Source organism: Diplotaxodon limnothrissa, linkage group LG7, assembly GCF_057381915.1.
Source record: "Diplotaxodon limnothrissa isolate DT_005_m linkage group LG7, D_limnothrissa_male_GT1.1, whole genome shotgun sequence".
Lineage (NCBI taxonomy): Eukaryota > Metazoa > Chordata > Actinopteri > Cichliformes > Cichlidae > Diplotaxodon > Diplotaxodon limnothrissa.
The window spans coordinates 7,805,293-7,828,558 of record NC_140602.1 but is presented as its reverse complement, the minus strand read 5'-3'; the positions used below and the strand labels follow the sequence as shown (position 1 = coordinate 7,828,558).

The window sequence follows — 23,266 nt, the reverse complement described above, 5'->3', positions numbered from 1 at the left end:
TTTATACCAGACCCCACCCTAACACATGATCACAATCATGCCTCAGTTTGATCGGAGCCTTTTCCTCACAACATGAGGAAAAGCGAGCGGTTGCTGTAATTCCTCCAATATTAAAGACTTATGACAAGATGATATGATATACAGACCGTAGAAAAAGTCTAACATTGAAGTGTGTGCATTCTTAGAGCATCAGTGGCCTTATAGCAGTCACAGAAGGAGTCATGAGTCATATCTTGTTAATAATTTTACCTCCTCACTACGTACGACTCTGGATACTGTAGCTCCTGTGAAAACTAAGGCCTCAAATCAGAAGTACTTGACTCTGTGGTATAATTCTCAAACACGTAGCCTAAAGCAGATGACTCGTAAACTGGAGAGGAAATGGCGTGTCACAAATTTAGAAGATCATCATTTATCCTGGAGAAATAGTTTGTTGCTTTATAAGAAAGCCCTCCACAAAGCCAGAACATCTTACTATTCATCACTGATTGAAGAAAATAAGAACAACCCCAGGTTTCTCTTCAGCACTGTAGCCAGGCTGACAAAAAGTCAGAGCTCTATTGAGCCAACCATCCCTTTATCATTAACTAGTAATGACTTCATGAACTTCTTCACAATTAAAATTTTAATCATTAGAGGAAAAATTAACAATAATCATCTCACAGATGTAATATTATCTACAGCTACTTTTAGTAAAATTGATATCCATTTAGACACTGACGCTAAAAAACTAGTTCATGCATTTATTACTTCCAGGCTGGACTACTGTAATTCGTTATTATCAGGATGTCCCAAAAACTCCCTGAAAAGCCTTCAGCTAATCCAAAATGCTGCAGCAAGAGTCCTGACAGGGACTAGAAAGAGAGAGCATATTTCTCCTGTATTGGCTTCCCTTCATTGGCTTCCTGTTAAATCCAGAATTCAAAATCCTGCTCCTCACATACAAGGTCTTAAATAATCAGGCCCCATCTTATCTTAATAACCTTGTAGTACCATATCACCCTATTAGAGCACTTTGCTCTCGCACTGCAGGCCTACTTGTTGTTCCTAGAGTATTCAAAAGTAGAATGGGAGGGAAAGCTTTCAGGCCCCTCTTCTGTGGAACCAGCTTCCAGTTTGGATTCAGGAGACAGACACTATCTCTACTTTTAAGATTAGGCTTAAAACTTTCCTTTTTGCTAAAGCATATAGTTAGGGCTGGACCAGGTGACCTTGAGTGTGGCTTTTGAGAAGAAACTATTCTTGAGTCTGTCAGTCTTTGTGCTGATGCACCTTCATTTTTGCGGTGCAGAAATATTTGAGCAAGGTACTGAAATAACTGGACAAAAAAGTAACGTTTTATCTAATTAATCTGATAGGATGTTTGAGGGAATGGAGTGCTAAGTTTTCAGGTAAAAGAAGCACAGGTCACAAACAAACAAAATGCTACAAAATTGGTTTGTCAAAACTTTTTATTTTATAAATGTTTTACAAAACGTATGTTCACAGTACTAGATTTAAAATACCCTGATACCCTGGATTCAATTAATTGAAAAAAAAGAAATCATATTACAATATGGATGGTCCTCACAAGACCTTTTGATAAGGGAATTATGGTTTAGTCCAGCGGTAGCCAACTCCAGGCCTCAAGGGCTGGTGTCCTGCAGGTTTTAGAAGTCCCCCTGGGTCAACACACCTAAATCAAACCATTAGTTCATTACCAGGCCTCCTAAGAACTTTAAGACATGTTGAGGGGGTCATTTGACCATTTGCATCAGCTGTGTTGGATCAAGGACACATCTAAAACCTGCAGGACACCAGCACTTGAGGCCTAAATTTGCCTACCCCTGGTTTAGTGTAATTACTTTAAAATTGATGGAGCAGAGACCAGATGTGAGTTTTCTACAGCTCGCTGCGTTCTGCATTTTCATCATGCTGTTTGATCTTCTCTGGGACGGTCTGAGTCAGGAAGACAAAGCGCTCCTTCTTCAGGTGCTGAGCAGTTACCTGCTTTTTTAAACCAATCGCCAGGTACTTTTCTTCTGCTCCATACTTTGGCCAGTGGACAAGGTTGTGCCCATTAGGAGATCTAAACACACATACATTTGTTATTCAGTTATTAAAAGTGTGAAATGTGAAATTTACAACATTTGGAAATTCCTACCCTGTGCGAGCAAAGTTCCCCCAGTAGCTCATCATGATCTTGCTCAACTGTTCTTCATCCTCAGGGCACGGATCTAAAACGATCATGTTGCAAAACATTTTTCAATCAACAAAACAAAACAGATCGAGCACTAAGGTAGAGTTTTTGTAAAGCCTTACCAGATAACCTAACATGGGTAGTTGTGAAGCAAAATCCCAAAACTGTAAAAATTTCATCCGCATGGTCAGTCCCGACAAAGCTCGGCCTTTTCTGCTGCAGGAATTTGGGAGGATGTTGGTACTCATACAGGTATACAGGAGCGCCTGCATCTGGAATTAGACGAATGTGTGTGATATTTGTTAATGAAAGTGTGTCACAGTAAACATCAAGTATTGGGTTTTAAACAGATTTGTATAATCTTTTATTAAACAAATTAAATTACCTCTGTGAGCATTAGCAGCTTTGATCGCTGGAATGGTGAAAAACAAATCTCCAAGCATCTCAGTGTACCCATCTCTGTTTTTCACACGGTCGTCACCATTTCCGATATATTCATCAGCTATCACATCTCTGATAAATGCTGCTTTAGGCTTAAAGAAATAAGCAACACATCAATCAAAGAAGCTCGAGCAGGTCGGGGACAGTAATATTGTAACATCAAGTGGTGTCTGCCTTACGTCGGGGTAGAAGAAGGAAACCATGTTCAAAAGAAATTCTCGATCTAGTCCTTCTGTCCAGTTTTGGGGAGCAAAAAACTAAGGAAATACCAAGCCAAATTACTTTTTTTTCAACATTACAAAACAACAACAAACTACATTGAGATCATGGAGCTTTTTATTTACATGTTCCTGTGACACTTACTGATGCAAGCATCCATCCACCTTCATCATTATTGACACCAGTCATGAATGGAACAGCATGGAGTTCATGTTTACGAAACAGCTCATCCACAGGTTTAGTCAGGAAATGTCCATCAACATTTACTTGAATTCTCAAATTTGGATCCTTGAGAAAATAAAATGTACAAAAGTGAAAGATGTGATAGCATGAACAGAGCTGAGGGAGAAATCAAAGGCTTCAAAGAAATATTGTAGAAGTCATAATAATCATTCTCTATCATGTTTGCACCCATTACCTCACCTGTGTAAAACCCACTATAGTATCAATATCAAGGTTTCTCATGCAGTCACTGATCTTCTTTGTGCTTTCAAGACTGCAGCCAGATGCATTTGCAACTGCCTGAGGTGAAATGTATAATATGAATGTCAAATATTTGTCAAAACAAATCCATTTTAATATTCTCATTATTCTGTGATACAAAAATGTTTTTAACACCCTCCAAAAAAGATGAATATGGATAATTAACCTGCGCCATTGGTAGAGGATCATTTGCCATAAGTACATTCATTGCAGCTGTGCCACTCTCAGCAATAGCACGGTGAAACAGCCCATCAGACAGTGGTGACAGGAGCTGGTGATTCAAGTAACACATCAAATATTAATTTTTGTTCTAGAGTGAAAAGGTTTATATAAAGTTCCTCTAACTGTAGATTCTTACCAGAAGAGACACGCTCACTCCACCAGCAGACTCTCCAAATATAGTAACTAATCCTGGGTCTCCTCCAAAGTTGTGAATGTGCTGCTGGATCCACTTGAGAGCTTCAACCTGGTCCAGCAGGCCAAAGTTCCCTGAAATGTGCTCATCTCCAGTGCTGATAGATCAAAATGCCATTTTTATAATGTATTTTTCCTAAATGAAATATCTTTTCACAAGACAATTCTATTGTAGGTTTTTTATTGTAGGTTATTGGCAGCAGCTGGCACTACCAGCTCCTGCCAGTAAGTCACTACTGAAACTCGCTACTGGATCTCATTTGTCCATTTGGGGAATAGTAGCATATCCCACTTCCACATATTTGTTGAACCTGACTGACAGGGTAAGGGAGTAAAAAAAATTATTAAGCTATGTTTATACACTGTGAGCCAACAGTTTACCCTGCCTGGGAGTGGGTTACTGGGGCCCCACCCTGGAGCCAGGTTTGGGGATGGCACCTGATGGTGGGAACCTGGGGGCTGGGCCTCAGCACATGGGGTCAGCTTGGGGCGGCCTGAACAAGGGAGATTGGAGGCACTGTAGGGGTCGGGTGCAATGTGTGCCAGTGGTGGCCAAGGGTGGAGACACTGGCAGACCAATGCCTGTCTACTGAGGCTGGCGATGGAGACATGAAACGTCGCCTGTATTGGGGAAGGAGCCTGAGATATTGTGTGAGATTGAGAGGTACCAGACAGATAAAGTCAGGCTCACCTCAATGCATATCTTGGGCTCTGGAACCAGTATCCTGGACAGGAGCTTTACCAACACTGTGTATAGTGTGGGTGGAGTGTTGCTGACTTCGACTGAAGATACTCATGCAGTGGAGGGCCCACTCCTGAAGAAATTCTATGACTCTGTTGTGGCTTCTGCTATCTTTTATGGCGTGGTCTGCTGGGGCGGCAGCATCTCTGCTGGGGACAGGAAGAGACTGAACAGGGTGATCCGAAGGGCCAGCTCTGTTCTAGGATGCCCTCTGGACCCAGTGGAGGTGGTGAGTGACAGGAGAACGGCGGCTAAGCTGTCATCCCTGATGGACAACATCTCCCACCCCATGCAGCAGACTGTGACAGCACTGAGCAGCTCCTTCAGTGGGAGACTGCGGCACCCACGGTGTGGGACGGAGAGATTTCGCAGGTCTTTCCTCCCCACTGCTGTCAGACTCCATAATAAAGACTTTAACTGATCAAGCACACACATCCATACATATGCAGTAATACTAAGTGCAATAATCCTTTCTGTCATCGTTGTATTTTTACTCAGTTGTATATAGTATTTGTATTTGTATTCTATTTTTATCTTATTGTATATTTATTTTATTTTATTCTACTGTATATAGTATTTTATTTTATTCTATTCTGTACAGTTGTGTACTGTATTTATTCTTATTGTATTCTAATTTTTGCCTCATAACTTTTGCACTGTCCACTTCCTGCTGTGACAAAACAAATTTCCCACGTGTGGGACTAATAAAGGTTATCTTATCTTATCTTATCTTATAACCAGGAGCGAGGTTACTGAAGCAGTTAAACAACTCCTTGGTGGTAGGGCCCCTGGGGTGGATGAGGTTCACCCTGAGTTCCGATGTTGTAGGGCTATCTTGGTTGAGATGCCTCTACAGTGTTGCGTTGAGATCTGGGGCTGTACCTCTGAATTGGCAGACCTGGGTTGTGCTTCCCATCTTCAAGAAGGGGGATAAGAGGGTGTGCTCAATTATATGGGAATCGCACTCCTCAGCCTCCACAGAAAATCCTATGCCAGGCTGCTGGAAAGAGGAGTCTGTGAGTTAGTCAAACCTCTAGTACAGGAGAAACAATGTGGTTTTCCTCCTGGGTGCGCAACACAGCTCTTTATCATCTCAAGGATATGGTGGGGTGTATGGGAGTTCACCCAACCAGCCTACATTTGTTGTGTGGACTTGGAGAAGGCATTTGATTGTGTCTGTAAGAGTAGATCTTGTGTGAGATGCTTCAGGAGTATGGGGTATCAGTCCCGTTGTTTTTATTCATTCTGTCCTTCTACAACTGTTGCAAGCGCTTGGTTTGCAATGCCGGCAATAAATCGGAATTGTTCCTCATGTGTACTGGACTCCACCAGGGCTGCATTTATTACAGATTCTGTTCATAATTTTTATGGACAGATTGGTGCTGTGGCAATGAGCTTTCTCCCAAGGGTGACTGGACTCTCTCTTAGAGATGGGGTGAGGAGTTTGGCCATTCGGGAGGGGCTCAGAGTAGAGCCGCTCCACATCTAAAGGAGTTTGAGTTAAGGGGGTTCAGACATCTGATTAGGATGCCTCCTGGACACCTGGGTGAGGCGATATGTACTCACAGTCTCCCACTAGGAGGAGGCCACAGGGCAGACCTGTTGGAGAGATTATGGATGGATGGAGTTTATTTACCTGAGAAAACCCAGAAGTCCCAAGCGATACTGGATCAGAACCACAACCACGTCCTGGTAAGCAGCCAAGGCAGAGCCATCATATGTTGAAGCTGATCCCAGCGTAAAACCCCCACCATGAATCCAGACCATGACCTGGACAGAACAATAAAATACCATTTCTTCAAAGCTTAGAGGACCATTTGGAGTGTCAGTTACAATAACTAATCTAATAACTAATAACAAAAAGTAATTTAAATGTTAAACAAACAAAAACACTCAAGTTTACATTTTAGATGATACAATTAACAACTGAGTTCTAAAGAATGGTGTCTTTATTGAGACTGTGATTAGGCAACAGTCAAAACCTACAGCAAAAGATTCTTACTGGGAGCTTGGCATTATTAGCTCTTTTAGCAGGAGTGTATATGTTGAGGTAAAGACAGTCTTCAGAGATGTCTGGTACTTCTGCCAGCAGTGCACCGAGTTTATTAAGCATATCCAAAACAGCTTCTTTAGACTGAATGCACCTTAAAGAGAGACAATGTTAATGATACAAATAAAGCCAATCATTTCTCAAAGTGTGTTGAACCACATGTTTCTTACATTGGTGGCTGTTTAGTGGCATCTCTTACTCCTTCCCATCCTCCTACAGGCTGAGGTGGAGCCAGTCTCAAGGAAGGGCCGAGGGGTGGTTTGGCAAATGGGACACCCAGGTAGGCATGGACGCCAGTCTCCTTCCCTTTCACACTCACATACTCACCTTTCAGGCTCCCGAGCTTTGTGCGGACTACAGGTGCTGTCAGGATATTAGAAATCAGTGAGAATCATAACATAAAACTTTATAATTAAAAAAATTAAATCTTCCATTCAAACGTGCTTTGAAATTATAACAGACATACCAAATTTCTCAAAATATGCAATATCTGGTTCTGGTAACGTCATCAAAAGAAAAACTAGTCAACAATTTGATGAATGGTTTAAAAATACTTAGAGAAAAAGCACTTAAAAATTATAACTAAATTCCTCAAAATATTCAATATTTGAATCCTGGCAGTACCTTATTTTTATGAAGACTATATGTGATACAGTCATATGAAGCCATGTGAAAGAACTAAAACTCAGAGTTCACTATATCATGTAGGTGATCAAAAGAGAAAAAAGTCAGAAAGTTTATTAACTGGTCACTTGTGTAAGTAAAGTCAATACTTTTAGAAATCAAGGGAAAAGTTTAGCTTTTGCTGTGGACAATTAATCCCCATCTTTATAGTGAGGGCGCTAACTAAAGCACTAAATGATAATGTTTTGGTTTAAACCAGACATTTAAATAATCTAACCAGCTGTGATATGTCATCATTAATTTGAAAAAGGCTACTTGCTAATTCATTTATTTATTTTTACCATAAGCATTCTTTGTTGGGTGGTGTCTACAATTATCCTGGTAAAAAAGCAGAGTTGAGCATGAGATCTGTTTCTGTTTATTCACAGTCACTGCAATACTCCATTTATTCTTTAACAGCATGAAGTCAGCAAAAAAGAAATTTGCTTAATAACACTTGCACCCTGTCCTACTGAAAAGTTATCTTCAATCCTCTCCTATCAGCACACCTAGCCTGGTTATCTCCAATCTTTCACCTTTGAACGAAGTGCAGGTGCAACGTAAAGTTAACCTTATGTTCATTTTATTTTAAATCATGTCTAATATACAGCTACAGTGTAATGAAATTAACAGTGTGGTCCGAACTGCTTCTGTTTTTATTATAATTATTACTGCCATAATACCACTCAGGGATGATTGATTGCAGCTGCCAGATTTATGCAGATATTTTTCAAAGAGAGACTCGTGTAATAAAAACATGCACTGCCTGTACGATACACAAACACAAAAGCATAAATTACACATAACTTAAGTGTTGTGACAAAGGTCATTTTGCAAAGAACTGTTTTCACCTACTCACCCTGAAGGTCTGCAACAACACAGAGGAATAAAACGGACATCAAGAAGCAGAAAGTCTGCTGCACACGGAACTTCATGGTCGACTCTGGATTACAAAACCAGGCAGATTCTCAGAGATGTGAGCCAAAAAGCCAACAGACAGAGAGAGTGCTTCCTCTTGTTAAGCTTTTTCCTTTTCTCTTTCACATAGGGAAACAGCTAGTTTCTCTTACAGGATGTGACGTGATTCATTCAGTTTGACACAGGACTAAAGTCCAACCATACAGTGAAGTGTGTCCAGAACACCTTCTCCTTCTTTGTTTTAGACCTGCTTGACTACAGTGCTTTTTTTAATGAAGGGGGATTTATTTTAATTATGGATTTTTATAAAGCCTTTGTGTTGATCAACTTTTCATAATAAAAACTTGCCTCGCTTTGGTTGCAGACATATGTTCCTCAAGTTAATCAGAATGTAATAGATGGCTTAGTACATTTAGGTCAAGGTTTGAAATCAAAAGGGGAGATAAGACAAAGATATGCTATTTCACCTTTAATGTTTGTAATGGTAGCAGAAGATTTACCCCAAAACACTGACATGGAATGGTATTAATATCATACGAAATCAATTAACAGTAAGTCAGTTGGCAGAGATTTCCTCCCGTTTGTGACAGCTCCACATTGAAACATTGAATTTTGTGAAGGAGAAAAGGAGTAAACTCTCTAACAAACTTTAGAGAACATTCTTACTGATTTTTTTAGCCATTATTTTCATCTTTCAAACTTTAACCAAAATAAGAAAAACAAATTTTCACACCTAATACTTCCTAAAGCGAAAGAATTCATTTTTAAAAATTGAAATTAAATGTATCCAACTAATGATAATCTGTATTTAAAGTATTCCAGTTGTACAGCTTAAGCACTTTAGTTATTTCATGCCACGAGATGTTTTAATAGCTTACACAATATTTGCCTTGCTTTATACCTGCAATCTTATTCCTTGTAGATTTTCTATTTTGTGGAGATACAGAAATTCTTTTATTGCTGCCATATAATCTGCATCATTATAATTGCATTAATAACATTCTTTACAGCATTATTTCATCTAATAATATTTCTCACAGTATTGATACTGCATTACAGTTGTTTATTGAAGATGTCCATTTGAGGATCCTTCCATTATGTTAACTTTTATTACAAGTACGGTTAGAAGTATTTTATACACATTGCATATCTGTGCTTATTTTGAGTTGATGTTCGGTTCATTAAGGGTCTTAAGCTTCACTGGCGTGACTGTCCAGGTGATACATGCTGAGGGAAACTAGAACATAGAAGGATAACTGCAATGGATGCTTACAGTACATATAATACATATAATCTAGGAATGTGTCCGGCCTGAGGCCTTAACTTATTTGGTGTATTACTACACTCAACAAAAATATAAATGCAACACCTTTGTTACTGCTCCCATTCCCCATGGGATGGACGTAGAGACCTAAAATTCATTCCAGATACACAATATAACCATCCCTCCCAAACAGTGGTCACAAATCAGTCCAAATGTGTGGTAGTGGGCACATCTGCTATATTGAGATAATCCATCCCACCTCACAGGTGTGCCACATCAGGATGCTGATCTGACATCATGAGTAGTGCACAGGTGTACCTTAGACTGCCCACAACAAAAGGCCACCCTGGAATGTGCAGTTTTGTCTCACAGCAAAATGCCACAGATGCCACAAGCAATGAGGGAGCGTGCAATTGGCATGCTGACAGCAGGAATGTCAACCAGATCTGTCGCCCGTGCATTGAATGTTCATTTCTCAACCATAAGCCGTCTCCACAGGCGTTTCAGAGAATATGGCGGCACATCCAACCGGCCTCACAACCGCAGACCTCGTGTAACCACGCCAGCCCAGGACCTCCACATCCAGCAGGTTCACCTCCAAGATCGTCTGAGACCAGCCACCCAGACAGCTGCTGGAACAATTGGTTTGCACAACCAAACAATTTCTGCACAAACTGTCAGAAACCGTCTCTGGGACGCTCAACTGCATGCCCGTCGTCCTCATCGGGGTCTTGACCTGACTCCAGCTCGTCGCCGTAACAGACTTGTGTGGGCAAATGCTCACATTCGATGGCGTCTGGCACGTTGGAGAGGTGTGCGCTTCACGGATGAATCATGGTTCACATTGTTCAGGGCAGATGGCAGCTGAGAATGTCCCAGTTCTTGCATGGCCAGCATACTCACCGGACATGTCACCCATTGAGCATGTTCGGGATGTGCTTGACCGGCGTATACGACAGCGTGTACCAGTTCCCACGAATATCCAACAACCTCGCACAGCCATTGAAGTGGAGTGGACCAACATTCCACAGGCCACAATTGACAATCTGATAGACTCCATGCGACGATGTGTTGCACTGCATGAGGCAAATGGTGGTCACACCAGATACTGACCGGTTCTGGGTCCCCAGACCCCCAATAGCGCAAAAAAACTGCACATTCCAGGGTGGCCTTTTGTTGTGGGCAGTCTGAGGTACACCTGTGCACTACTCATGATGTCAGATCAGCATCCTGATGTGGCACACCAGTGAGGTGGGATGGATTATCTCAATATAGCAGATGTGCCCACTACCACACATTTGGACTGATTTGTGACCAGTGTTTGGGAGGGATGGTTATATTGTGTATCTGGAATGAATTTTAGGTCTCTACGTCCATCCCATGGGGAATGGGAGCAAAAACAAAAGTGTTGCGTTTATATTTTTGTTGAGTGTAGCTGAGGGAGAAATCAAAGGCTTCAAAGAAATATTGTAGAAGACATAATAATCATTCTCTATCATGTTTGCACCCATTACCTCACCTGTGTAAAACCCACCATAGTATCAATATCATGGTTTCTCATGCAGTCACTGATCTTCTTTGTGCTTTCAAGGCTGCAGCCAGATGCATTTGCAACTGCCCGAGGTCAGATATAAAATAGAAATGTCAAATATTTGTCAAAACAAATCCATTGCCAGAGTTACCTTATTCTGCAACAAAAATGTTTTTAACACACTCTAAAAAGGAAGAATATTGATAATTAACCTGCGCCATTGGTAGAGGATTATCTGCCACAACTGTATCCACAGCAGCTGTGCCACTCTCAGCAATGGCACGATGAAACAGCCCATCAGACAGTGGTGACAGGAGCTGGTGATTCAAGTAACACATCAAATATTAATTTTTGTTCTAGAGTGAAAAGGTTTATATAAAGTTCCTCTAACTGTAGATTCTTACCAGAAGAGACACGCTCACTCCACCAGCAGACTCTCCAAATATAGTAACTAATCCTGGGTCTCCTCCAAAGTTGTGAATGTGCTGCTGGATCCACTTGAGAGCTTCAACCTGGTCCAGCAGGCCAAAGTTCCCTGAAATGTGCTCATCTCCAGTGCTGATAGATCAAAATGCATTTTTTTGACTGAAACATCTTTTTATAAGACACTTTTATTTATGTCTTTAAAGCAGATGACCTTTTATACCAGACCCCACCCTAACACATGATCACAATCATGCCTCAGTTTGATCGGAGCCTTTTCCTCACAACATGAGGAAAAGCGAGCGGTTGCTGTAATTCCTCCAATATTAAAGACTTATGACAAGATGATATGATATACAGACCGTAGAAAAAGTCTAACATTGAAGTGTGTGCATTCTTAGAGCATCAGTGGCCTTATAGCAGTCACAGAAGGAGTCATGAGTCATATCTTGTTAATAATTTTACCTCCTCACTACGTACGACTCTGGATACTGTAGCTCCTGTGAAAACTAAGGCCTCAAATCAGAAGTACTTGACTCTGTGGTATAATTCTCAAACACGTAGCCTAAAGCAGATGACTCGTAAACTGGAGAGGAAATGGCGTGTCACAAATTTAGAAGATCATCATTTATCCTGGAGAAATAGTTTGTTGCTTTATAAGAAAGCCCTCCACAAAGCCAGAACATCTTACTATTCATCACTGATTGAAGAAAATAAGAACAACCCCAGGTTTCTCTTCAGCACTGTAGCCAGGCTGACAAAAAGTCAGAGCTCTATTGAGCCAACCATCCCTTTATCATTAACTAGTAATGACTTCATGAACTTCTTCACAATTAAAATTTTAATCATTAGAGGAAAAATTAACAATAATCATCTCACAGATGTAATATTATCTACAGCTACTTTTAGTAAAATTGATATCCATTTAGACACTGACGCTAAAAAACTAGTTCATGCATTTATTACTTCCAGGCTGGACTACTGTAATTCGTTATTATCAGGATGTCCCAAAAACTCCCTGAAAAGCCTTCAGCTAATCCAAAATGCTGCAGCAAGAGTCCTGACAGGGACTAGAAAGAGAGAGCATATTTCTCCTGTATTGGCTTCCCTTCATTGGCTTCCTGTTAAATCCAGAATTCAAAATCCTGCTCCTCACATACAAGGTCTTAAATAATCAGGCCCCATCTTATCTTAATAACCTTGTAGTACCATATCACCCTATTAGAGCACTTTGCTCTCGCACTGCAGGCCTACTTGTTGTTCCTAGAGTATTCAAAAGTAGAATGGGAGGGAAAGCTTTCAGGCCCCTCTTCTGTGGAACCAGCTTCCAGTTTGGATTCAGGAGACAGACACTATCTCTACTTTTAAGATTAGGCTTAAAACTTTCCTTTTTGCTAAAGCATATAGTTAGGGCTGGACCAGGTGACCTTGAGTGTGGCTTTTGAGAAGAAACTATTCTTGAGTCTGTCAGTCTTTGTGCTGATGCACCTTCATTTTTGCGGTGCAGAAATATTTGAGCAAGGTACTGAAATAACTGGACAAAAAAGTAACGTTTTATCTAATTAATCTGATAGGATGTTTGAGGGAATGGAGTGCTAAGTTTTCAGGTAAAAGAAGCACAGGTCACAAACAAACAAAATGCTACAAAATTGGTTTGTCAAAACTTTTTATTTTATAAATGTTTTACAAAACGTATGTTCACAGTACTAGATTTAAAATACCCTGATACCCTGGATTCAATTAATTGAAAAAAAAGAAATCATATTAGAATATGGATGGTCCTCACAAGACCTTTTGATAAGGGAATTATGGTTTAGTCCAGCGGTAGCCAACTCCAGGCCTCAAGGGCTGGTGTCCTGCAGGTTTTAGAAGTCCCCCTGGGTCAACACACCTAAATCAAACCATTAGTTCATTACCAGGCCTCCTAAGAACTTTAAGACATGTTGAGGGGGTCATTTGACCATTTGCATCAGCTGTGTTGGATCAAGGACACATCTAAAACCTGCAGGACACCAGCACTTGAGGCCTAAATTTGCCTACCCCTGGTTTAGTGTAATTACTTTAAAATTGATGGAGCAGAGACCAGATGTGAGTTTTCTACAGCTCGCTGCGTTCTGCATTTTCATCATGCTGTTTGATCTTCTCTGGGACGGTCTGAGTCAGGAAGACAAAGCGCTCCTTCTTCAGGTGCTGAGCAGTTACCTGCTTTTTTAAACCAATCGCCAGGTACTTTTCTTCTGCTCCATACTTTGGCCAGTGGACAAGGTTGTGCCCATTAGGAGATCTAAACACACATACATTTGTTATTCAGTTATTAAAAGTGTGAAATGTGAAATTTACAACATTTGGAAATTCCTACCCTGTGCGAGCAAAGTTCCCCCAGTAGCTCATCATGATCTTGCTCAACTGTTCTTCATCCTCAGGGCACGGATCTAAAACGATCATGTTGCAAAACATTTTTCAATCAACAAAACAAAACAGATCGAGCACTAAGGTAGAGTTTTTGTAAAGCCTTACCAGATAACCTAACATGGGTAGTTGTGAAGCAAAATCCCAAAACTGTAAAAATTTCATCCGCATGGTCAGTCCCGACAAAGCTCGGCCTTTTCTGCTGCAGGAATTTGGGAGGATGTTGGTACTCATACAGGTATACAGGAGCGCCTGCATCTGGAATTAGACGAATGTGTGTGATATTTGTTAATGAAAGTGTGTCACAGTAAACATCAAGTATTGGGTTTTAAACAGATTTGTATAATCTTTTATTAAACAAATTAAATTACCTCTGTGAGCATTAGCAGCTTTGATCGCTGGAATGGTGAAAAACAAATCTCCAAGCATCTCAGTGTACCCATCTCTGTTTTTCACACGGTCGTCACCATTTCCGATATATTCATCAGCTATCACATCTCTGATAAATGCTGCTTTAGGCTTAAAGAAATAAGCAACACATCAATCAAAGAAGCTCGAGCAGGTCGGGGACAGTAATATTGTAACATCAAGTGGTGTCTGCCTTACGTCGGGGTAGAAGAAGGAAACCATGTTCAAAAGAAATTCTCGATCTAGTCCTTCTGTCCAGTTTTGGGGAGCAAAAAACTAAGGAAATACCAAGCCAAATTACTTTTTTTTCAACATTACAAAACAACAACAAACTACATTGAGATCATGGAGCTTTTTATTTACATGTTCCTGTGACACTTACTGATGCAAGCATCCATCCACCTTCATCATTATTGACACCAGTCATGAATGGAACAGCATGGAGTTCATGTTTACGAAACAGCTCATCCACAGGTTTAGTCAGGAAATGTCCATCAACATTTACTTGAATTCTCAAATTTGGATCCTTGAGAAAATAAAATGTACAAAAGTGAAAGATGTGATAGCATGAACAGAGCTGAGGGAGAAATCAAAGGCTTCAAAGAAATATTGTAGAAGTCATAATAATCATTCTCTATCATGTTTGCACCCATTACCTCACCTGTGTAAAACCCACTATAGTATCAATATCAAGGTTTCTCATGCAGTCACTGATCTTCTTTGTGCTTTCAAGACTGCAGCCAGATGCATTTGCAACTGCCTGAGGTGAAATGTATAATATGAATGTCAAATATTTGTCAAAACAAATCCATTTTAATATTCTCATTATTCTGTGATACAAAAATGTTTTTAACACCCTCCAAAAAAGATGAATATGGATAATTAACCTGCGCCATTGGTAGAGGATCATTTGCCATAAGTACATTCATTGCAGCTGTGCCACTCTCAGCAATGGCACGATGAAACAGCCCATCAGACAGTGGTGACAGGAGCTGGTGATTCAAGTAACACATCAAATATTAATTTTTGTTCTAGAGTGAAAAGGTTTATATAAAGTTCCTCTAACTGTAGATTCTTACCAGAAGAGACACGCTCACTCCACCAGCAGACTCTCCAAATATAGTAACTAATCCTGGGTCTCCTCCAAAGTTGTGAATGTGCTGCTGGATCCACTTGAGAGCTTCAACCTGGTCCAGCAGGCCAAAGTTCCCTGAAATGTGCTCATCTCCAGTGCTGATAGATCAAAATGCCATTTTTATAATGTATTTTTCCTAAATGAAATATCTTTTCACAAGACAATTCTATTGTAGGTTTTTTATTGTAGGTTATTGGCAGCAGCTGGCACTACCAGCTCCTGCCAGTAAGTCACTACTGAAACTCGCTACTGGATCTCATTTGTCCATTTGGGGAATAGTAGCATATCCCACTTCCACATATTTGTTGAACCTGACTGACAGGGTAAGGGAGTAAAAAAAATTATTAAGCTATGTTTATACACTGTGAGCCAACAGTTTACCCTGCCTGGGAGTGGGTTACTGGGGCCCCACCCTGGAGCCAGGTTTGGGGATGGCACCTGATGGTGGGAACCTGGGGGCTGGGCCTCAGCACATGGGGTCAGCTTGGGGCGGCCTGAACAAGGGAGATTGGAGGCACTGTAGGGGTCGGGTGCAATGTGTGCCAGTGGTGGCCAAGGGTGGAGACACTGGCAGACCAATGCCTGTCTACTGAGGCTGGCGATGGAGACATGAAACGTCGCCTGTATTGGGGAAGGAGCCTGAGATATTGTGTGAGATTGAGAGGTACCAGACAGATAAAGTCAGGCTCACCTCAATGCATATCTTGGGCTCTGGAACCAGTATCCTGGACAGGAGCTTTACCAACACTGTGTATAGTGTGGGTGGAGTGTTGCTGACTTCGACTGAAGATACTCATGCAGTGGAGGGCCCACTCCTGAAGAAATTCTATGACTCTGTTGTGGCTTCTGCTATCTTTTATGGCGTGGTCTGCTGGGGCGGCAGCATCTCTGCTGGGGACAGGAAGAGACTGAACAGGGTGATCCGAAGGGCCAGCTCTGTTCTAGGATGCCCTCTGGACCCAGTGGAGGTGGTGAGTGACAGGAGAACGGCGGCTAAGCTGTCATCCCTGATGGACAACATCTCCCACCCCATGCAGCAGACTGTGACAGCACTGAGCAGCTCCTTCAGTGGGAGACTGCGGCACCCACGGTGTGGGACGGAGAGATTTCGCAGGTCTTTCCTCCCCACTGCTGTCAGACTCCATAATAAAGACTTTAACTGATCAAGCACACACATCCATACATATGCAGTAATACTAAGTGCAATAATCCTTTCTGTCATCGTTGTATTTTTACTCAGTTGTATATAGTATTTGTATTTGTATTCTATTTTTATCTTATTGTATATTTATTTTATTTTATTCTACTGTATATAGTATTTTATTTTATTCTATTCTGTACAGTTGTGTACTGTATTTATTCTTATTGTATTCTAATTTTTGCCTCATAACTTTTGCACTGTCCACTTCCTGCTGTGACAAAACAAATTTCCCACGTGTGGGACTAATAAAGGTTATCTTATCTTATCTTATCTTATAACCAGGAGCGAGGTTACTGAAGCAGTTAAACAACTCCTTGGTGGTAGGGCCCCTGGGGTGGATGAGGTTCACCCTGAGTTCCGATGTTGTAGGGCTATCTTGGTTGAGATGCCTCTACAGTGTTGCGTTGAGATCTGGGGCTGTACCTCTGAATTGGCAGACCTGGGTTGTGCTTCCCATCTTCAAGAAGGGGGATAAGAGGGTGTGCTCAATTATATGGGAATCGCACTCCTCAGCCTCCACAGAAAATCCTATGCCAGGCTGCTGGAAAGAGGAGTCTGTGAGTTAGTCAAACCTCTAGTACAGGAGAAACAATGTGGTTTTCCTCCTGGGTGCGCAACACAGCTCTTTATCATCTCAAGGATATGGTGGGGTGTATGGGAGTTCACCCAACCAGCCTACATTTGTTGTGTGGACTTGGAGAAGGCATTTGATTGTGTCTGTAAGAGTAGATCTTGTGTGAGATGCTTCAGGAGTATGGGGTATCAGTCCCGTTGTTTTTATTCATTCTGTCCTTCTACAACTGTTGCAAGCGCTTGGTTTGCAATGCCGGCAATAAATCGGAATTGTTCCTCATGTGTACTGGACTCCACCAGGGCTGCATTTATTACAGATTCTGTTCATAATTTTTATGGACAGATTGGTGCTGTGGCAATGAGCTTTCTCCCAAGGGTGACTGGACTCTCTCTTAGAGATGGGGTGAGGAGTTTGGCCATTCGGGAGGGGCTCAGAGTAGAGCCGCTCCACATCTAAAGGAGTTTGAGTTAAGGGGGTTCAGACATCTGATTAGGATGCCTCCTGGACACCTGGGTGAGGCGATATGTACTCACAGTCTCCCACTAGGAGGAGGCCACAGGGCAGACCTGTTGGAGAGATTATGGATGGATGGAGTTTATTTACCTGAGAAAACCCAGAAGTCCCAAGCGATACTGGATCAGAACCACAACCACGTCCTGGTAAGCAGCCAAGGCAGAGCCATCATATGTTGAAGCTGATCCCAGCGTAAAACCCCCACCATGAATCCAGACCATGACCTGGACAGAACAATAAAATACCATTTCTTCAAAGCTTAGAGGACCATTTGGAGTGTCAGTTACAATAACTAATCTAATAACTAATAACAAAAAGTAATTTAAATGTTAAACAAACAAAAACACTCAAGTTTACATTTTAGATGATACAATTAACAACTGAGTTCTAAAGAATGGTGTCTTTATTGAGACTGTGATTAGGCAACAGTCAAAACCTACAGCAAAAGATTCTTACTGGGAGCTTGGCATTATTAGCTCTTTTAGCAGGAGTGTATATGTTGAGGTAAAGACAGTCTTCAGAGATGTCTGGTACTTCTGCCAGCAGTGCACCGAGTTTATTAAGCATATCCAAAACAGCTTCTTTAGACTGAATGCACCTTAAAGAGAGACAATGTTAATGATACAAATAAAGCCAATCATTTCTCAAAGTGTGTTGAACCACATGTTTCTTACATTGGTGGCTGTTTAGTGGCATCTCTTACTCCTTCCCATCCTCCTACAGGCTGAGGTGGAGCCAGTCTCAAGGAAGGGCCGAGGGGTGGTTTGGCAAATGGGACACCCAGGTAGGCATGGACGCCAGTCTCCTTCCCTTTCACACTCACATACTCACCTTTCAGGCTCCCGAGCTTTGTGTGGACTACAGGTGCTGTCAGGATATCAGAAATCATTGAGAATCATAACATAAAACTTTATAATTAAAAAAATTAAATCTTCCATTCAAACGTGCTTTGAAATTATAACAGACATACCAAATTTCTCAAAATATGCAATATCTGGTTCTGGTAACGTCATCAAAAGAAAAACTAGTCAACAATTTGATGAATGGTTTAAAAATACTTAGAGAAAAAGCACTTAAAAATTATAACTAAATTCCTCAAAATATTCAATATTTGAATCCTGGCAGTACCTTATTTTTATGAAGACTATATGTGATACAGTCATATGAAACCATGTGAAAGAACTAAAACTCAGAGTTCACTATATCATGTAGGTGATCAAAAGAGAAAAAAGTCAGAAAGTTTATTAACTGGTCACTTGTGTAAGTAAATTCAATACTTTTAGAAATCAAGGGAAAAGTTTAGCTTTTGCTGTGGACAATTAATCCCCATCTTTATAGTGAGGGCGCTAACTAAAGCACTAAATGATAATGTTTTGGTTTAAACCAGACATTTAAATAATCTAACCAGCTGTGATATGTCATCATTAATTTGAAAAAGGCTACTTGCTAATTCATTTATTTATTTTTACCATAAACATTCTTTGTTGGGTGGTGTCTACAATTATCCTGGTAAAAAAGCAGAGTTGAGCATGAGATCTGTTTCTGTTTATTCACAGTCACTGCAATACTCCATTTATTCTTTAACAGCATGAAGTCAGCAAAAAAGAAATTTGCTTAATAACACTTGCACCCTGTCCTACTGAAAAGTTATCTTCAATCCTCTCCTATCAGCACACCTAGCCTGGTTATCTCCAATCTTTCACCTTTGAACGAAGTGCAGGTGCAACGTAAAGTTAACCTTATGTTCATTTTATTTTAAATCATGTCTAATATACAGCTACAGTGTAATGAAATTAACAGTGTGGTCCGAACTGCTTCTGTTTTTATTATAATTATTACTGCCATAATACCACTCAGGGATGATTGATTGCAGCTGCCAGATTTATGCAGATATTTTTCAAAGAGAGACTCGTGTAATAAAAACATGCACTGCCTGTACGATACACAAACACAAAAGCATAAATTACACATAACTTAAGTGTTGTGACAAAGGTCATTTTGCAAAGAACTGTTTTCACCTACTCACCCTGAAGGTCTGCAACAACACAGAGGAATAAAACGGACATCAAGAAGCAGAAAGTCTGCTGCACACGGAACTTCATGGTCGACTCTGGATTACAAAACCAGGCAGATTCTCAGAGATGTGAGCCAAAAAGCCAACAGACAGAGAGAGTGCTTCCTCTTGTTAAGCTTTTTCCTTTTCTCTTTCACATAGGGAAACAGCTAGTTTCTCTTACAGGATGTGACGTGATTCATTCAGTTTGACACAGGACTAAAGTCCAACCATACAGTGAAGTGTGTCCAGAACACCTTCTCCTTCTTTGTTTTAGACCTGCTTGACTACAGTGCTTTTTTTAATGAAGGGGGATTTATTTTAATTATGGATTTTTATAAAGCCTTTGTGTTGATCAACTTTTCATAATAAAAACTTGCCTCGCTTTGGTTGCAGACATATGTTCCTCAAGTTAATCAGAATGTAATAGATGGCTTAGTACATTTAGGTCAAGGTTTGAAATCAAAAGGGGAGATAAGACAAAGATATGCTATTTCACCTTTAATGTTTGTAATGGTAGCAGAAGATTTACCCCAAAACACTGACATGGAATGGTATTAATATCATACGAAATCAATTAACAGTAAGTCAGTTGGCAGAGATTTCCTCCCGTTTGTGACAGCTCCACATTGAAACATTGAATTTTGTGAAGGAGAAAAGGAGTAAACTCTCTAACAAACTTTAGAGAACATTCTTACTGATTTTTTTAGCCATTATTTTCATCTTTCAAACTTTAACCAAAATAAGAAAAACAAATTTTCACACCTAATACTTCCTAAAGCGAAAGAATTCATTTTTAAAAATTGAAATTAAATGTATCCAACTAATGATAATCTGTATTTAAAGTATCCCAGTTGTACAGCTTAAGCACTTTAGTTATTTCATGCCACGAGATGTTTTAATAGCTTACACAATATTTGCCTTGCTTTATACCTGCAATCTTATTCCTTGTAGATTTTCTATTTATATTGACCATGAGAGATATAGCTACATGTTATGAAGACTCTGCTCAGTGTAGCACAAAGTATGACATAAATCTTGTTGTGCTTGGTAGAGATATGCTTGTGATATGTAGTGATAAGGTTTATTTTACTACAAGTGTACCATTATATGGACAATATAATGAATTATACATAAAACAGCTGTCTACCAATTTTGTGTACGACTGCTTATATAAATATTTCATATCATTATAGGGTGTTGAAACATTGATTAATTTTGCTTTTTTTGTTTAGCTTTGTGTCTTTCTTTAGTAATTAAAGAAAAGCTCAAAAAGACCACATGTTTATATATATCTATTAGGGGTGCAACGATACACAAAATTCACGGTTCAGTTCAGTTCGATACTTTGGTGTCACGGTTCGATATTTTTTCGATACAAAAAAAATGTTCATGCCTTTTTAATTTGTCATTTATTAAAATTATAAATATATATTTTAACTCAAAAGTACAGTTTTTAAATTTAATGTTGCTGAAACAAAAGTAATTAAAAAAATAAATATATCTCAGGGCTCTCAAAATTTCAAAATCCCTGGTAGCCCTTCGGGCAGGGACTCTTCAGTTTTTGGTAGCCCAAAATAAATGTAAGTAAAAAAGAGAGCAATTTTTTGATTGATGTTTTGTTTCCTGTTTTGTTTCCTTTACAATATTATACATTAAAGTATAATATTGTAAAGGAAACAAAACATTAATCCAAAAATTGTTGAAAAACAAATTACAACATTGTATAAAAATTACAATCATCAACTCAAATACTTGGTTCTAATTGAACAGAAATTTCTATGAACTTGTAAGAACTGTGTAGGACATGAATCAGTCTGTGTCAGATCCTGAATTTGAAATTTCCGCTGAAGTCACGGGTAAGAAACAAGTGGAACCAAGATCTAGGCCATTTGCTTTTTGAAGTTTGCAAAGACTGCTAAATTTTGCCAGTGGTAGTTCACTCTTTGCAACATAGTACGCTGTTCTAAACAGATTTTTCAGGTTTGTTTTTAGTATGTTATTTGCAATTGGTGTTTGTTCTGGGAAAGATATTGCAGACTGAGCAATAATGCATTTCTTGCATTTCTCATGGCTTCTAATGGGGGCCTTTCTTAAAATGACTGGTCCCAGTAACAAAGGCGCTTGTCGATTCAGAAATCGAGAGAAAACCAACAACACACCCGGCAGAACATTATGTTATTTACACGGGTGCACATAAGTGGTCCGCATGTGCGCATTCGCTGTCAAAATAAAAGACGCGCGCACCAGATAAGAAGTTGCAACGCCCGTTTGCGTCCATATAAAAAGCACTGTTTTTGTCCGCTAGAGTGGGATTTTCACGGCACATTCTGCACCACATCTCTGTCTGTTCATCATTTGTTTGAAGCCAGCTCACCTCCTGCAACCACTTTTCCGAGAATACGCGCTTCTTTTGTGGTTCGGACTCCTTCTGACATTTCTTTGGAGGTAGAGAACACCAAAGTAATTGCTTAAAGGAGCTTCTTCGACATCTTTAAGAGTTTTAAACAAATGTCTGTCCTCCTCCAGAAAATCTTATGTATGCAAACACGCGTTGCAACTTCATATCTTGTGCGCGTTTTTTTTTTTTTTTTTTTTTTTGACAGCGAATGCGCACCTGCGGACCACTTATGTGCAGCCCCGGTTATATAGCTCGTCATATTGCAGCCACAGAAATTCTTTTGTCCATGAAACCATAAAGCTGCACTTTTTTGCCTTATAGTCTGATTTGTCATAACTTTTCCGTTTTGTGGTAAGCTTTTCTTTGGCTGTCACTTCTTCACCCTGACCTCTCTTATTTGGCTCAGCAGAACTAAAATATATATCCTGCTGCTTTTACACACACACACACACATAACGGTCAGCGATTCTCTGCGCGATCAACCTCTCACATGTTTAAGCTTGCTGCGGGAGATTTCACTTGTCATGTTTGCATAGTAAGCTAACGATTGATAAGATGATGTCAGAGGAATTGGTGCGCAAATTATCATCACTCACCAATCAGTGCTGTCGCTCTCTATACACAGTTCGCACGATTGCAAAGTGAAAGCAAAAAACAAGCGCAAATTCAAACGCGATTTCAATATGTCACATATTGACAGTGGCTCACCGATGCCAATGACATAATTACCCAGCTACATTTCCGAAAGAATGCAAAAGCATTGACATATATTTTTCCTTCCTACAATAGCCCGACGGGCAGGGCAGAGATAGATTTTGGTAGTACGACTGGAAAAATCGCTAGCCCCGGGACGTCAGGCTAGCGATTTTGTAAGCCCTGCGTTACAGGCATGGCCCTTTAAGGATGAAGCCTGATGGGAAATGTATTCGGGATGTGTGTAGCGGGACTGCCTGGTGTGTGTGTGAAGAGAGAGAGCGGAGAAGGGGAAAAAGTAACGGTTAGCTACAGAAGAGACAAAAAGAAAATGAATAAAAGGAATATAATAACTCCCTCGACAGCCAGAGTTGTGTCGGCGATGCTCGCTGTGAGTAAACTGTTTCAGCCCACTGTACGCGGTGTTCGTGCCTTAGAGAAGAAATAAAGTTCGGTGAAGCAGTTTCCTACGCCTCCTTCGATCTTTTTGCTAGCGGAGTTGACCTGTATAGTAAGCTGTTGCCGGCTACGAGTCAGTTACGGAACCTTCAA

The 23,266-nt window shown here is 40.3% G+C and overlaps 1 protein-coding gene across 2 annotated transcripts; it reads right to left on the bottom strand.

The window, feature by feature from the left end:
• Positions 1 to 1,571: 1,571 nt before the first annotated feature.
• LOC146627691 (fatty acyl-CoA hydrolase precursor, medium chain-like) lies at positions 1,572 to 19,798 on the bottom strand. 2 transcript variants are annotated; one of them, XM_085359084.1, is made up of 25 exons: positions 19,594 to 19,798; positions 18,242 to 18,434; positions 18,024 to 18,165; positions 17,658 to 17,791; positions 15,224 to 15,377; positions 15,032 to 15,136; positions 14,806 to 14,904; positions 14,527 to 14,670; positions 14,343 to 14,420; positions 14,108 to 14,255; positions 13,845 to 13,994; positions 13,687 to 13,759; positions 13,439 to 13,611; positions 6,699 to 6,882; positions 6,481 to 6,622; positions 6,115 to 6,248; positions 3,681 to 3,834; positions 3,489 to 3,593; positions 3,263 to 3,361; positions 2,984 to 3,127; positions 2,800 to 2,877; positions 2,565 to 2,712; positions 2,302 to 2,451; positions 2,144 to 2,216; positions 1,572 to 2,068 (listed from the first exon to the last, which is right to left on the bottom strand). In XM_085359084.1, the coding sequence occupies exons 1-25, from the start codon at positions 19,667 to 19,669 to the stop codon at positions 1,882 to 1,884; spliced, it is 3,267 nt and encodes a 1,088-aa protein (XP_085215210.1). In that variant the 5' UTR covers positions 19,670 to 19,798; the 3' UTR covers positions 1,572 to 1,881. The 2 variants fall into 2 exon arrangements, with proteins under 2 accessions (XP_085215210.1, XP_085215209.1); XM_085359083.1 differs by lacking the exons at positions 13,439 to 13,611; positions 13,687 to 13,759; positions 13,845 to 13,994; ... (8 more) ...; positions 18,242 to 18,434; positions 19,594 to 19,798 and adding an exon at positions 8,051 to 8,268 and having other exon boundaries at positions 6,699 to 6,891.
• Positions 19,799 to 23,266: the final 3,468 nt, after the last annotated feature.

Bases quoted from the DNA above. Each gene is read 5' to 3' on its own strand.
- LOC146627691 (XM_085359084.1), bottom strand. From the start codon at position 19,669: ATGAAGTTCCGTGTGCAGCAGACTTTCTGCTTCTTGATGTCCGTTTTA. The intron at 14,905-15,031 runs GTTAATTATCCA...ATTTCACCTCAG, and splicing joins ATCCTCTACCAATGGCGCAG to GCAGTTGCAAATGCATCTGG. The intron at 6,623-6,698 runs GTAAGAAACATG...TCTCTCTTTAAG, and splicing joins GCCACTAAACAGCCACCAAT to GTGCATTCAGTCTAAAGAAG.